Here is a 14,293-nt window from a genome sequence, read left to right as displayed (position 1 = left end):
GATGAAGTACTGGTTTTTTTCAACTATCACAGGCATTTTGCACTTGTTCTGAAAAAATACGTACTGAAGTTACTCTAGAGTCTCATGAGGTTTTTATAACTTAAATTCTATTTATAATTGCATATTTAATAGACTTTTATTATGTTTCAGTTTTCTTTTATTTTGACAGAATAGTTTTGAGCTAGGATTTTTATTGATGGAACTTAACTGACAGACCAACATGAATTTAGAGTATTTAGAACATTGTGACTTAAGTTTTTAGCCTTTCTGATGAACCTAAGAAAGAAAATGGATTTCCAGATGCATTCTGAAGTCAATGGATGTATTTTAATGGCATCATTTATTGGCTATCTAAGCCTGTTAGAACTGTTAGATGATGATATGACATTAGAAGAGGATTTCTTGATCAGTTTGAGGCTGTCTGAGCCCCTTAGTGTTAAATAAGGCTTAGTCTAATTTTTGTTAATGTAGGCTCCTGCTTTAAATTTCATTTTCTATAACTGTCATGTCAAACCACAGAATTCTGGTTAGTTGTAATAGTGTTACAGCATCATTCAGTAACACCTGAAAATGAGTATTGCTTTTTCTGTGTGACATAGGCTGCATTTATTTTTTTGGGTTTTATTTATTGTGTCAGACTACAAAAATCTTAGTTGTTTCATCGTTCTGTAACAGGTATCCCTGTAATGATGCACAAATTTAAATATAAATTGTTAGAGATAGTGTAGGTAGTGTAGTTCAAAACATGGTGTCATGAGCCAACAGTTAACACATGATCAGAGCAGTCCTGATGATACTTAAGGTGTTTAACACATTCATTTTACTAGCAGTATGCAAACTTTTCACTGCTGTGTTTTTGTCATTGCTTACCTGCAGCATTTAGAACAAGACTGGGTGAGCATTCCACGTTGGAGAAGTGACCTTGCATAGAGCACTCCATGCTGGAAAGAAGGATCTACAGTCTTTTTATGGCCCAGGTTCTAGGCTTTGTATACTGAAGTGGAAAAGTGTTGCAACACCATGAGCCTGAATATTTAACAATATCTCTTCTGCTAACTTTCTTGCTGAATCGGTGTGTAATTATAAATACATGTGTTGATAACATGTATATGGCTCTATTTTTATTTGCTTGCTTTAGAAGAAGAAGAGTGCATACAACTTTGAATCACCAACATGGGCTACTGTGTTAATTTTAAATAAGTTGTGGAATTTCATTGTCACCCTTCCTAAGATACTTGCGCAGGTTTTGTGCATGTCTAAACAGCACAAGAGACAAATGCACATATAGCATACTGTATGTGCTTTATATGCACAAAAATCTGTGTGATATTTTGGGGATGTGGGAGGAGTGGCTTTAGTAAAACCTAAGTAACTTGTTGGTAGGTTTTGTTTTGCTTTGTATAATCACAGTTCATTGCTGCTGGTTTCTATAATGAATCATCTTGTTACATAAAATGCCGGTTAATAACTGAGGGCTGTCAATATCCTTATGACTTTGCCTTTTCTATTGTCTTACTCTTATGACGATCTTTAGTTCCGAAGGAGTAAGAGTGTGAAAAGCTTTATTTTTTCCAGATATCTTTATATTTCTATTGTATTTTTTAGTTATGTAATATGTGCTGCAGAATTTTTGTTATTAAACATGATCCAGAAATATCTAGAAAGATTCTGTATGAGAGGGCAAGAGACTGCCTAAAACCTAGGAGACATGTGTCCATGCTATATGTGGACTGCTTTCTTGCATGATATCCAGGGCTGTCCCAAAACTGTGAGAAGGTACATGATAATATTTATTGAAGTAATCTGGTTTATATAAGACAACATTCCCAGTCTAGATTGAGGATGAGTACGTTGTTTTCAGATCCTGCATGTGTTTTCCTCATCTCAATAAAGCCGTGCTATGAGGTTCATGTAGAAAATTATTTGCCTCTTGATCAAAAACCCATCAGAGCTGTAAGAATACATAGTTCTTACTGGAAAGTTCTCTTTAGCTGCTGTGAGAATTTAAATGTCAGATGTTTGCCTGCCTTTGACTCTGGACATACTTGTTGGGAGAGTACTGACTGTGAGGTCTTTTATCCATGTCCTATAGTTCGAAACTTCAGAGACTGCTCAGTGTTTCACTAACCTGTGTATCTTGAGGAAAAAAGTTTCAGATATATTTTCTTCAAAAGAAAGCTGAGTCTTATTTGATACAGTGTGCTAGGTGCCTGAAAAGGGAGATAATACAGTAACAGTGAAGTTTTGGTAAATGATTCAATGTGATCTGCACAGTGTTGAAAAAATTCTCCATTCATCTTCTCTGTATACAGAGATGAAATCGTACCTAACACGATTACACACGCATGCAGATTTCATGCTCCATAACTATTCCCTTTTTATTTGCCTTTCTCTAATGGTGTGCATGGAATATGCCTTATTACAGAGTTATTCTGTTCATTTGAATATGTAGAAAAGTGCCTGTATGGTAATGTTAGTAAGGCAAATAAGATGAAAATTTGTACGTGTTTACTATATCACCAGTGAGCATTTTATAGACCAACGTTAAAAAACAAAATCTTATACCTCAAATGTACTTCATCTTTTTACAATCAACCAAGCAGTGGTACATTCCACCATTGCCACTGATGGGAACTTTAAAAAAAATGTCCAAAATATAAAGAATTTAAGTCCTTATTTGCCATTTCTGGTAATTGTTGGAACATGGGCAAGTTTATTAATTTAATAGGATAGCTTTATTTTACAGAGGTATGGAAAGTTTACAAAGCAGTATATAAACTTATATCATTAGTTGCATTTGCACTAAATGTGATGTACTTTCTCAATTTATTCTGTAAATAAAATGACACTACAGATGCTATTTGTAAAGAATATGTTTTACTTTTAGATAAAGGCACTGGTCCTTCACTGTAGCTAGCCCTGCCCAATGAGATTTGTAAGAATCTTTTTAAAGACTATGGAAGGAGTTGCATGACTGAGAAATAATTATCAATGGACCTCTCAAAAACTAATTTTAAAAGGCACTAAGCCTCTCAGATTGTCCTTTTTTGAGTAGCCGTTAGATCCTTTCTTCTGGAAGGGAGGTTGCTTTTATGGTTTTGTACAATTTCCCTTGTCTCTTGAGCCCATCCCTCCTGTCAGTCACTGCCACATCTGTGCGTTCTGAGTTCATTTCTTCCTGTTAAGAGATCAGGAATGTTTCTACTGCTGTGGTGGGCTTTGCAGAAGCAGCTTCTGACTCTAGAATGGTTGTTTTATAAGCTGAACCAGTTCAAAAGGCTGAAAATGCAGCATTCTTCTCCATTAGATATTGTTCTCTGGATAGCTGCATCTGTTTGGAGAATTTGGATGTTGCCAAACTAGATCTGAAGGACATGACTTGATAGAACTTGTATTGGGAATGGAGATGGTCGTTGTTATTCTGAGAACCTGAAAATCTTTGACAAATTTATTTGTGAAAAATGTGATGCACTTTGAAAAAAACCTCACCTTTTACTTAATTGGGCTGAGCTGGCTTATCTGAAGTTGTGCAGATTCTCTTTAATCAGATTGTCCACCTGTATTTTTGTCAAGTTGTACAGATAACGCTGTATTTGAATCACCACTGTTCATTTACAGACTTAAAACATGAATCATATTTTTGAGTACCTTGAGTGTGTAGAGTTGTAACTGTTCTATAATAGCTTTATGATCCTAATGATAAGTTTTAAAAATTAAAAGAAGTTGGCTCTTACATGTTACAATCACAAATTTAAAACCAGTATTTAAAAGTATTAAAAATTATGAAGAAATATGTTGGCTGCTTGTTATTTTTAACTTCACATTGCTTTGGAGAAATTTTACTTAAAGTGTTTCACCTTTTAACCAACTTTTAAATCATGAATAAAGTTATATACAATATTCTAGTGTATGCAAGACATTTAACTGGAAAGCAGTTTACTTGTGTTACTGAGGTTACTGAAATGAAAACCTGAATGCCACATTAGTTTATACATTGAGAATTTCATTTTGTGCAAGCAGTCAGAGGGTTGTTACAAGGTGCTCCCATATGGTGTGGTAATAATATAGAGCACTTCCATAGTATGTCAGCTGTTCATTTGTACAGAATAACAAGATTCTAGGAGCTTCCATGGCAAGAACAGCGATCCAGGACTGAGCTGTGCCAAAGGGTAAACTTGGGGCTTTTTCCAAAGAATAATTTTTAGTAACTGAGATGAGCTTCCATGAGCATCATTTACTTAATAGTAAAAACAAGTGGTGCCTTATGGATCACTAACAATCCTACCTGTGTTACACAGTGATTTCTACTTCTTCGTATAGCAATCAGTAAAGCTGTAGAAACAAATATGCAAGACTGGAGGAACTGTTTGAAATAACAAAAGGCATTACTTGCACATAAACAAAATCTACCTTAAGGTTGGCTATATCAGGCCTCATGTAGTATGTTGTCAAAAGTAAGACTCCTGAGGTAAACCCTGACCTTGAAGAATGCAGCTATTTTACCTGGCAAAAAGAAATCCCCCAAAATTTAAAAAGAAAAAGTCACATTTCACATTCCTGGTTCCACAACTTATGTGCATAATTTAAAAGCTACATCCTTTCCAGTAAGGAGAGGTTGAGCATTTCTGTGTAACTACAATATAATTTGACCCTGAATGATTAATTATCATTAGGGTTACACCATGCAATTTACTAGTGGACATTACTTATACTAATCATCTTTAGTCTCCAGCTTTTATAAGCTGAGTTTTATAGCAAAATATATTTTGTTAGATAGAAGAAAGGGATACACTTGAGCACTAGTTGCCTGTAAGTGTCCTCAGCTGTAGCCATTGATGCAGTAAGCTCTTCTCTCTGTTATTGTTGTCAGACCTGTTGACATCCACAGGACTTCCTAAACTTCTGTGTCCCAAGAGAAGCCCCAGACAAGTTTGTGGCAAGTGATTCCTACCCAGTGTTAAGAGTGGGAAAATGTAACAGCCCTGAGTATTCCCATCTGCCAGGGTAAGACTGCAACTGAACCATGGACCAACCTGGCACATGCAGCTCCAAGGAACTTATGCCCTGTCAGAGTACAGGAAGGAATTCCAGCTCGTTGGCCCAGGGTAGCTGTCTTGGTGAGGGCAAGCCATGTATGTCCAAGTATGATCAGAATTGTAGATGTGTTTGTACCCTCGGGAAAATACTTAAGTCTAGGCAGTGAGCAGTCACACCGGTGACACCTCACTGCTGCCCTGCAGGAAATCACTACTCTGTCTTCAGCCTAAGGGTACTCAAGTACCACCCTCGAGTCTTCCCCACGCCCCACAGGAGAGCCTGTGGCAGTGGGATGTTTACACTGATCCACTGTCAAGGCTTACCTTGCCCAAACTCCAGTGTTGAAAATCTAGTTGTTAAAACATTTTGAAGCTTCTTCTGGGAGTGGCCCCTGCCTTTAGTTGTCACATAAAGCACTTGGGGTGCTGAAGGGTGGCAACGTTTCTGACAGAGGTTGGTACACTTTAGCAATCACTAAAATGGTTGTCCTCTGTAAAGAGCCTGAGAAATTGCAATGAGCTCCTTTATCTTTCCCAGCCTTTTTTTGACTGAACTGTATTTGAAAACTCTAAAACGTAATTCAAGTAACATTGAATTACCATGGCAGTAAGTAGGATTACCAACCATCTGACTATCAGGAGAGATGCTAAATAAAATCATCAGTCATTCAAGCAGCAGCTGCTTATTTTTTGTAATAATTTTTTTAATGAAAAACAATTTTTAAAAAAAGCATTTACCATTTCAATATTCAATATAGCTGTCAGCTGTGAGAAATCCAGTAAAAAGTACGTTTAGTTTCTTACTAAGACTGTCCTACCCAATTCCATTGAAAATAATGGAACACTGTTAAAAGATGTGAAAACCGCTTGCAAATGTTAATATTGCTAGATTTTCTTCCAGTTCCAACTTCAGTTACATCAGAAGAAACAGTTTCCTTAACAAGTAGCTGTTCCTGTCACCTAAGCCGTAGTGAAGAGGTGTACAGTTAGTTTTTCTTTTATACTGCAGTGTTTGTGTTTTTGCTTGTGCTAAACAGCACTTCCTGCATCAAAGGGTATTAATTTCATCTATGAATGAAAAATTTTGGATGATACACAAATGGTGCTCTGTAAAAAACAAAGACAGCAATGGGATGTGGGTACACAGAGGGATGAACACCAGCAAGTCTGACATTTTTAGAGTGTCAGGCAATAGATGTTTTTACATATTTTAAAAGATATACTGCAAGAGAAGAAAAGCTATCAGTATTAACATTTACTGATTATTTTTGAACAGTGCTAGTTTAAAATCTCCACTTTTGTTCATATCCACATGTGAAAAAAAAACCACTCTGTAATTGCAAGTTACAAAACTGATATACAGTCCTTTATTATCCTCTCCCTGTTTTGGTTTGCCCTCAGAAGGTTTTTAGAAAAACATCCTTTTCTGAAACTTGCAAAACCAGTCCCTTGACTGCCCCGACTTTCAGTCACATTAGTCTTTTGGGGTCAATTTTCTCCAGGTGCACTAGAGGCTTCAGCTGCTCTGCAAAGTTCCTCATGTCATCAGAAACAATGTCCTGCCCTGCTGGCGCGACCACGTTGAGCTCCACTAAGTAGGAGAGGGAAAGCGGCTCAATGCTCTCCGTGTTTCCCGGCATCAGGATGCGGAAGATCTTGTACACCACGATCTTCATGATGCCCTTGCGGAACACGTGCCCTTTGGCCACGAACTCGTGGTCCATGCGGAAGCCCATCTCCACCAGGAAGTCCGTCAGGTTGTCGGACGTGGCGATGTCCACGCAGTTGCGCACGAGCGCGTGTCGGTTCTTGTCGCCTATCTCGGGCTGTCCCAGGTAGCGCAGGTGCCAGGGCATGCCGCTCTTGTCCATGGAGCGCCGGGCGCGCAGCACGAAGGGGCTGGCCTGCTGCCCCTTCAGCAGGAACACCATCTCGTGGTCCAGGAAGGTCTCGGGCTCCATGTTGTCACACAGCCCGCGCAGGCGGTGCAGGAGGCTCTCCAGGCTCTGATCCAGCACGCTCCCTGCGGAGACAGCGCCCGGGTCACCTCCTCCCCCGCCGGCCGAGCTGAACCCCGTCCGCAGCGCGCACGCCCCAGCGCCCCCCGGCCCGCCCGTGCGCGGCCCTCGCCCCGCGCCCCCCACCCCAGCGTTCCCCGCGGCCGCCCACCTTGGAGCAGGTACTCCATCATGTTGATGGTGCCGCCCGTGACGGGCATCATGGTCACCGGCGGCGCCTCCATCGCGCTCCGCACAGGCCTCGGCGGCGGCGGCGGCAGGGGCGGGCCGAGCGGCGGCAGCGCCCCCTGGCGGGCTGGCGGTGAGGGGCGCTGGGGGCGCGGCTCTGTGACGTCACGCGTGTCCTCACAGGGCTGGGCGCGGCTGTGTGACGTCACGCGTGTAATCACAGGGCTGGGCGTGGCCCGGAGCCGGGCAGGGGACAGGGACAGGGACAGGGACAGGGGACAGGGGACAGGGGACAGGGACAGGGGACAGGGGACAGGGACAGGGGACAGGGATAGGGACAGGGACAGGGGACAGGGACAGGGGACAGGGGACAGGGACAGGGACAGGGGACAGGGACAGGGACAGGGACAGGGGACAGGGACAGGGACAGGGACAGGGACAGGGACAGGGGACAGGGGACAGGGACAGGGACAGGGGACAGGAGACAGGGCACAGGGACAGAGACAGGGGACAGGAACAGGGACAGGGGACAGGGACCGGGACAGGGGACAGGACCGGGGCAGGGGACAGGGGACAGGGACCGGGACAGGGACAGGGACAGGGGACAGGGACGGGACAGGGGACAGGGACAGGGGACAGGGGACAGGGGACAGGGGACAGGGGACAGGGACAGGGACAGGGACAGGGGACAGGGACCGGGACAGGGGACAGGGACCGGGGCAGGGGACAGGGGACAGGGACCGGGACAGGGACAGGGGACAGGGACCGGGACAGGGTCAGGGGACAGGGGACAGGGGACAGGGACTGGGACAGGGACAGGGGACAGGGCGGAGCGCGGCGGTGTCACCTCCGCCTGGCCGAGAGCTCCTTTCGCTGCGGGTGGCAGAGCACTGAACAGGCTGCCCGGGGCGGGTGTGAAGTGTCCCTCTCTGGAGCCACCACAGCCCTGCCTGGATGTGTTCCTGTGTCACCTGTTCTGGATGGCCCTGCCTTGGCAGGGAGGTTGGGCTGGATGATCTCTAGAAGTCCTTTCCCACCCTAACGATTTTGTGATTCTCTTTCATTCTAGTTTGCTCAAAGCAGGGATCTGGGAGGTAACCCACAAAAGGCTGCCTCTGCGATTGTCAAACCTTTACACTATTTATACACTTTAACTATCACAGACGTCAGCATTTGTTAGCCATAAGCTGTACAGCTTTTCTATTAATTAGTACTCAGCTAGCAGCTGTATCTCTCGCTTCTTTGAGAGGAGTCCCCGCCCGCAGGGAGGGCTGTGTTTTGAGCAGTGGGCAATGAGACAGAGGCTGCAGTCACCTGCTGCTGCAGTTGCCTTCCCCCACTTACTGCCCAGTCCTGCTGGCTTCAGTCCTGCTGCTCTCATCCATCCAGACAGCCCGTGCATCCTGGCATTGTCTTCTCAAAACAGATGAGCCAGGCGTGTCACACTCACAGTGCCATTCCTTAATGGTAGCTGTCCAGCTGCAGCTACTGATTAACAGCTGAAGAAAACCGTTGCAAAGTTTGGTTCAAATCTTGAGCAGCTCAAATCTAGAGAGGCCCAAAGCTCAAGGGGCTCACTGCCAGCTGAGCCCCAGCACAGAGAGTGGGAGGCCCGTGGACAAGACTGGCCATCAGGGGTCAACCTGGCTGCCCCCACACCCCTTCACAGGGTACAACTAATTCTGTGTAAAATCTCCATTTGTAAGGTTCTGGTCTATCTCTCACAGCAGCAAGGAGGCCAAGGCTCTGGGGTGTTGTGGGCTGGGCTTCAGCTCCTGCAGCAGTTGGGGTTAAAAATTGTTGTTGGGGTGCAACAGGCACAATCCACTGGTTTGGAAAGGTTCAAATCTTATCTGGGCATGGCAGAGTGCTCACCATTTCTAGGCAGAATAGCCTTTGTTTTCAAAAGGTAGTGCAAATGACCAGTATTTACCAGTTGAATTGACTCCTGTCAATTCCCATAATAGAGTTATAAATTCGACCATTTTTGTAGCACGTTTTTTTGTGACAAACCTTCATGCCATACCAAAAATGAGCAGTGTATCTGTCTTTCCTTTATCAGTATCTACATAGCCCTGCTGTCCCCTGCTTCCCCCCCAAAATTATATAAATACTAATACAAGCAGAAGACCTGCAAGTGAGAAATGGTGTAATCATGCCCTCCCGGGGCAGTAATGATTTGTATCACCCCTAATGTATCAGAGGTAGTTGAGCCATGCAGGGGTGATGTGAGGGGCACAGTGCAACCCATGGGGGGAATACATATCTTTACATAGGAGGGAACCACACCCCAGGGAGCTGCCACATTGTACATACTCCCCAGACTGCAGATAAGAGGCCTGTGTTGAAATAAATTAAGAAAATAGTCAACAAAAGGTTTGAGTGGTGGTTTAAAAACCTTCCTAAGCTTTGAGGAGCAAAAAAATACGTTTTCTCTTATATACAGATCAGCTTTGGTTAGTGTGGTCATTATACAGTTAGTGTGGAAAATTTGATATTGAGAATGATACCTAGGAAAAGTAAAAATGAGTAAAAGTGCATTTTAGCATTTCACAAGGGGTAGTTTCTGCTTCTCTCTCTGGTGATACAAATTGTCTCTTCTGTCTAGCTGAGGTGTCTAATACTGTTATTACAGATGCCTAAAGAAAACTAAGAGGATGCCAATTTTCTGTCTTGAAGCACAAATTGTTTTAAGTCTGCAGTTGCAGCTACCCTGAGTAGTTTTGCTCCACAGTCTGAGAAGCCATGTAATAGTGTAGTCCAGAAAATAAATGTTGTCCCAAAGTGGTCATCTCCCTGTAGTTCTGGAAAAAATAGGTAAGCAAATGCTGCTCCCCCCACAACCACAACACCTCCAAATACCCTGACCAGCAATGTAAGAGACAGCACAGTCCTGCAGCTGCTGAGCTGCTTGTCAGTGGGGACTTGGAAGCTCTGTAGTGCATCTTCAGACTTAAAGGTGTCCTAAAGGACTTTTTTGAAGATAAGATGCAGTAGACACTGACAACAGGTGGTCAGACAGACAGAGGAGGTGGAGAGAAACAGAGATAGAAATGGAGGGTAAACATGTTATTCCCAGCCACCTACCTATGTTCTGTTTGGCTCTCTTGAAAACCTGTCTCACTCACCGGGCTGTGTCAGGGAAATGGGATGCCCATGGAGGGCCAGGCCTTTATCTCAGCTCTGTGTCACAACATGTCAAGTGCTGAGCACAGAGCATATAGTTTTCTATGCTATGTGCCTGCGTTTTGTGGATTTTAATTGCCAAATGGAGGGTGCATTGTTAAATTTAAAAGAAACTGCTGTGAGGAATTAACTTAGTGAATTTTCAACCCTTCAGACTTACTTATCCAGAAACAATTTTCACATGGAAAACCTAGATTATCGTACAAAAAGTACAACTCTGTTTTGCCAGAAACTCTGCCAGCAGGGGTGTCACTTCTTGTGCCTGATAAACTTGCCCTTTTTTTTTTCACTAATGAAGCACATTTTAGAGCCAGTATTCCCAAAAGTTGAGCTAATTTTAACCTCTAGTGTTAAACTGGACCAGCTCACACAGAGCTATGCCAGCTCTCACCTAAAATAAATAGGGAGTGAGATGGACTTCTCCTTGTACCACTACAGTTGTATGTGGCTTGCTTCAAGTACCTTTTTAAAATGTTTTTACCCTTGGCTGCATTGTTATATCTGTGCATAAACCCATGTGTTGTGTGGGTGTGAGCTGTGGGTGAAACACAGATGGGGCAAAAGAAGGTAGCAGCATTGCCCATTTGTTTTGAGGGTGAGGTAAGGTTTTTAGGGCAGCTATATGCAGTGACTGCCTCTGTGGAAGGCCACAGGTCTGAGATTGTGTATTGATGATCATGCAGCCTGTGGCACACACATACTATAGTATTGCCTTCCATTTGCTCTTGGAGCCCAGTGGTTCATTAAGGGGGGGAGTGGGTAGGAAGCAATTTGGCAATCCATGTACTAGGTGCAGAGCTAGAAGCTACAGACCTCTGTGCCTTGCCTTGTGCTGAGCATGATAGACTTGCCTAATTGTGGTCATTCACTCAATGGTCCTTGGAGAGATTAGTAATTGACATAATTTTTATGGCATGGTTAATTTCATCCTGCTGTTCCAGCTTGTGAAAATGGACTGACCTTGTATAATTCTTCTCTAGAAGAATAAAGTGGGTAAGGGAGAAATTATTTACTGTGAGGGTGCTGAGATGCTGGAATGGAGAAGTTGTGGCTGGGCTGTGATTGGAAGTGCTCAAGGCAGGTTGGATGGGGCTTTGAGCAACCTGACCTCATGTTTCTGGAGATAGACAAAAAAAGAGGTAAGTTTTTCCATTGTTACTGCTGCCTGATATGAGTTGGAGATTAACCACTGCAAGGAGGAGAAAGAAAACAGGGCTGGCTCCTGTTGACACCCAAGATGTGCCTGGTGCAGTGTCCATGGGCAAGGCCTCCTGGAAGATACAGGGAGAGGAGGGGAGCTGCATCACATTGGTTTCACTGCGTGCCATCAGGCCACACAAGGGGAAGGAAGAACCCTGAAACATATCAGGTCTATCAGGCTGATGCCTTTTTAGCATGTGGACTTGGCAGTGTTAGGTTTAGAGCTGGACTCGATTCTAAATACCTGTTCCAACCTAAATGATTCTGTAATTCTCTGATGTAGTAAAGGTGTGCCTGCCCACAGCAGGGGGTTGGAAATTAATGCTCTTTAAAGTCCCTTTCAACCCAAACCATTCTGTGATTCTAAGAGCTGGTCTTTACTTAGCTGTTGTGGATCTCAGTTGTTGTGGATACTGGTGCCAAGATCTAGATTTTCTATTTTTGTATGTGCTGTGGCTGGGATGGAATTAGTTGTCTCCATAGCAGCCTGCATGAGGCTGTGTTCTGAATTTGTGACTAACAGCATTGGTTACACAGCAGCATTTTGGCTGTTGCTGAGCAGGGTTTGTCAGCATCAAGTATTTCTGTTTGCGCTTCTTTCTCCCCTGCATGCTCTACCAGTGAGTAGGCTGGAGGTGGGTGAGAGTCTCCAAGGGAACGCAAGGAGTCATGTCTGATCCCAGCCAACTACAGTGATACTCCATACCAGATGGCATTGTGCCCAGCACTAAAAGCTTGGGAAAAAGATGAGAAAGGGGGGACATTCGTGGTTATGGCATTTGTCTTCCCAAGTAGCAGTGTGCCGGGACTCTGCCTGCTGATGTGAAATAGTGAATAAATTCTTTATTTTGCTTTCAGTGTGCAGGTTTGCTTTACCTGTTAAGCAGTCTCTATCTCAAATCTATGGCTTCTCACTTTTGCCTTTACAGTATTTCTTTCCTGTCTTGCTGGAGTGGCCATGAGCAACAACAGGCTCAACCCACCATGTTCTTCTAGAAAGCCTGAGTCCTAGTGGGAGTGGAATGGGAGCAACCTCTGAAAGCTAGGGCTAAAGCTCCTGGAGTACCCTAAAAGCAGACTCAAGTTAAACCAGTAGTGAAGATAGGATGCTAAGTAATTTTGCATTGTGTAATGGACTGCAAAGGCTCTGGAGCACTGAGATGAGGTTAGCTTTGGAGGCAGGCCTCCTCCCTCCCACAGACTGGCAAGCAAGATGAGCCTGGGGCCAACACTCATCGCTGGGCAGGAGGAGAAGGTATGGAATTGTCAGTGCTGGGGTGTCACTGGATGCACAGCAGTGTCATTGCTCTGTGTGCAAGGCAAGGTGTACCTGACAGGAATACAAGCTTGCCCTGAGGCAACAGAGAGGATCACAAACCAACATCTTGTTTCAGCAAGGGTCACTGGGCAATGTAAACCTTCACTAATCAAAACCACACGGAGAAAGAGGATACAACCTTGAAAATGGTAACCCTAAAAAGAGATACAGATGATCATGTGTCTGAAAAGCACTCCAAGTAGTAGCCAGAGCTCTCACTGCACCCCAAAAGGCAGCTGGAAGGAGTGGGAGGACAGACTATCTACCAGAGCTTTTTCAGGGCTGTGTTCATCTTATGAACAAGGTTCACGTAAAGGATGAAAATTGTCCAGTGTCTGTGCACTGACACACCCAGAGCCGACATACTTGTACGCTTCTATGAGAAAGCTGTGCTTTTTGCAGAACCAGTGTGCCTGCCCTTGAACGCCTGTGCTGGAGCCTGGCATAGCCACATCCCCCCAGTCAGTACCCACTATACCACGCTTCTGGTATCACTGCTGTGCTCAGCGTGCACGGGGTGGTGTGAATCCCTGTGCCAGACCTGCTCCCCCTCTTCAGGAAGGTTCAGTAACGCTCAGGTCAGTGACAGGGCCTTACAGCAGCTGGGGAAATCAAAGTGGGCAATGACTGTGTGGTTAGAGGCAGCTGGGGCTGCAGTGCTTGCAAGCCTCACAGAGCCGAAACTTCCACACCAGGCAGCAGAAGGGGACTGGTGTGTTACAATATAAAATAGATTCAGGACATAGAGAAGAAAGGAGGCAAAGAAAGAAACAAGATGGTACCAGAGTCAAACACACTATTTTTACTCTTTTTTTCCCCCAGAGTTTTAAAATATTTGAAGTATCATTATCAATGGTAATAGTACAGCATTTAAGTCATGGCAAGTCTAGAAATTTGCATGTAGAGAGGTGGTTTGATTTTGCCAAACAGGCCCCAGCAGAAGGTATCTCTAATGCTGCAATGAGTTAGTTCTGGCCCTTGGGGAAAACTGTTTAGTTAAGCTTTGAGGAGAATAAATGAGTGCCAACAGGCTTCTGCAAGCAAGGGGAGAAGTTCTGGTGTCACAGCCCTACTTTGTTTAGCACTGCATGCCAGTGTCTCTTCATTAACTCTCTAAATTTAATTGTCTAGAAATGTAAGTCACTAAGCCATGAAGTAAGCTTAAAATATCACAATTAAGCCAATGTGTTTTCCATGGTTTTACTGAAACTGAAAAAGCAGTTCTGTACCAAAATGTACACAGTTTAGTAATAATACAAAAAGTTAATTCTGCCAGACAGAATGTCAGTTAAATCCACCAAAATGAACACTGAACCACCATTTATTGCCAGACCAGTGTTACTTTAAATAGAATCATTGATTGAACA

At 44.0% G+C, this 14,293-nt stretch overlaps 2 protein-coding genes across 3 annotated transcripts in view; one reads left to right on the top strand and one right to left on the bottom strand.

The window, feature by feature from the left end:
• CERT1 (ceramide transporter 1) overlaps positions 1-3,791 on the top strand; it is an 80,313-nt gene extending 76,522 nt beyond the window's left edge. For both annotated transcript variants that reach the window (XM_085042783.1, XM_085042784.1), the window contains one exon: positions 877-3,791. The gene's annotated coding sequence lies outside the window, so the exon portion shown is untranslated. The remainder of the gene's footprint in view (positions 1-876) is intronic.
• Positions 3,792-5,716: 1,925 nt separating this feature from the next.
• On the bottom strand, positions 5,717-7,345 carry MED18 (mediator complex subunit 18). The gene is made up of 2 exons (XM_085042785.1): positions 7,206-7,345; positions 5,717-7,059 (listed from the first exon to the last, which is right to left on the bottom strand). The coding sequence occupies exons 1-2, from the start codon at positions 7,276-7,278 to the stop codon at positions 6,506-6,508; spliced, it is 627 nt and encodes a 208-aa protein (XP_084898911.1). The 5' UTR covers positions 7,279-7,345; the 3' UTR covers positions 5,717-6,505.
• Positions 7,346-14,293: the final 6,948 nt, after the last annotated feature.

Source organism: Lichenostomus cassidix, chromosome Z (assembly GCF_008360975.1).
Source record: "Lichenostomus cassidix isolate B80296 chromosome Z, HeHo_3.0, whole genome shotgun sequence".
Lineage (NCBI taxonomy): Eukaryota > Metazoa > Chordata > Aves > Passeriformes > Meliphagidae > Lichenostomus > Lichenostomus cassidix.
Note: the sequence above shows the minus strand (reverse complement) of the source record. Positions and strands in the feature narration are given on the sequence as shown.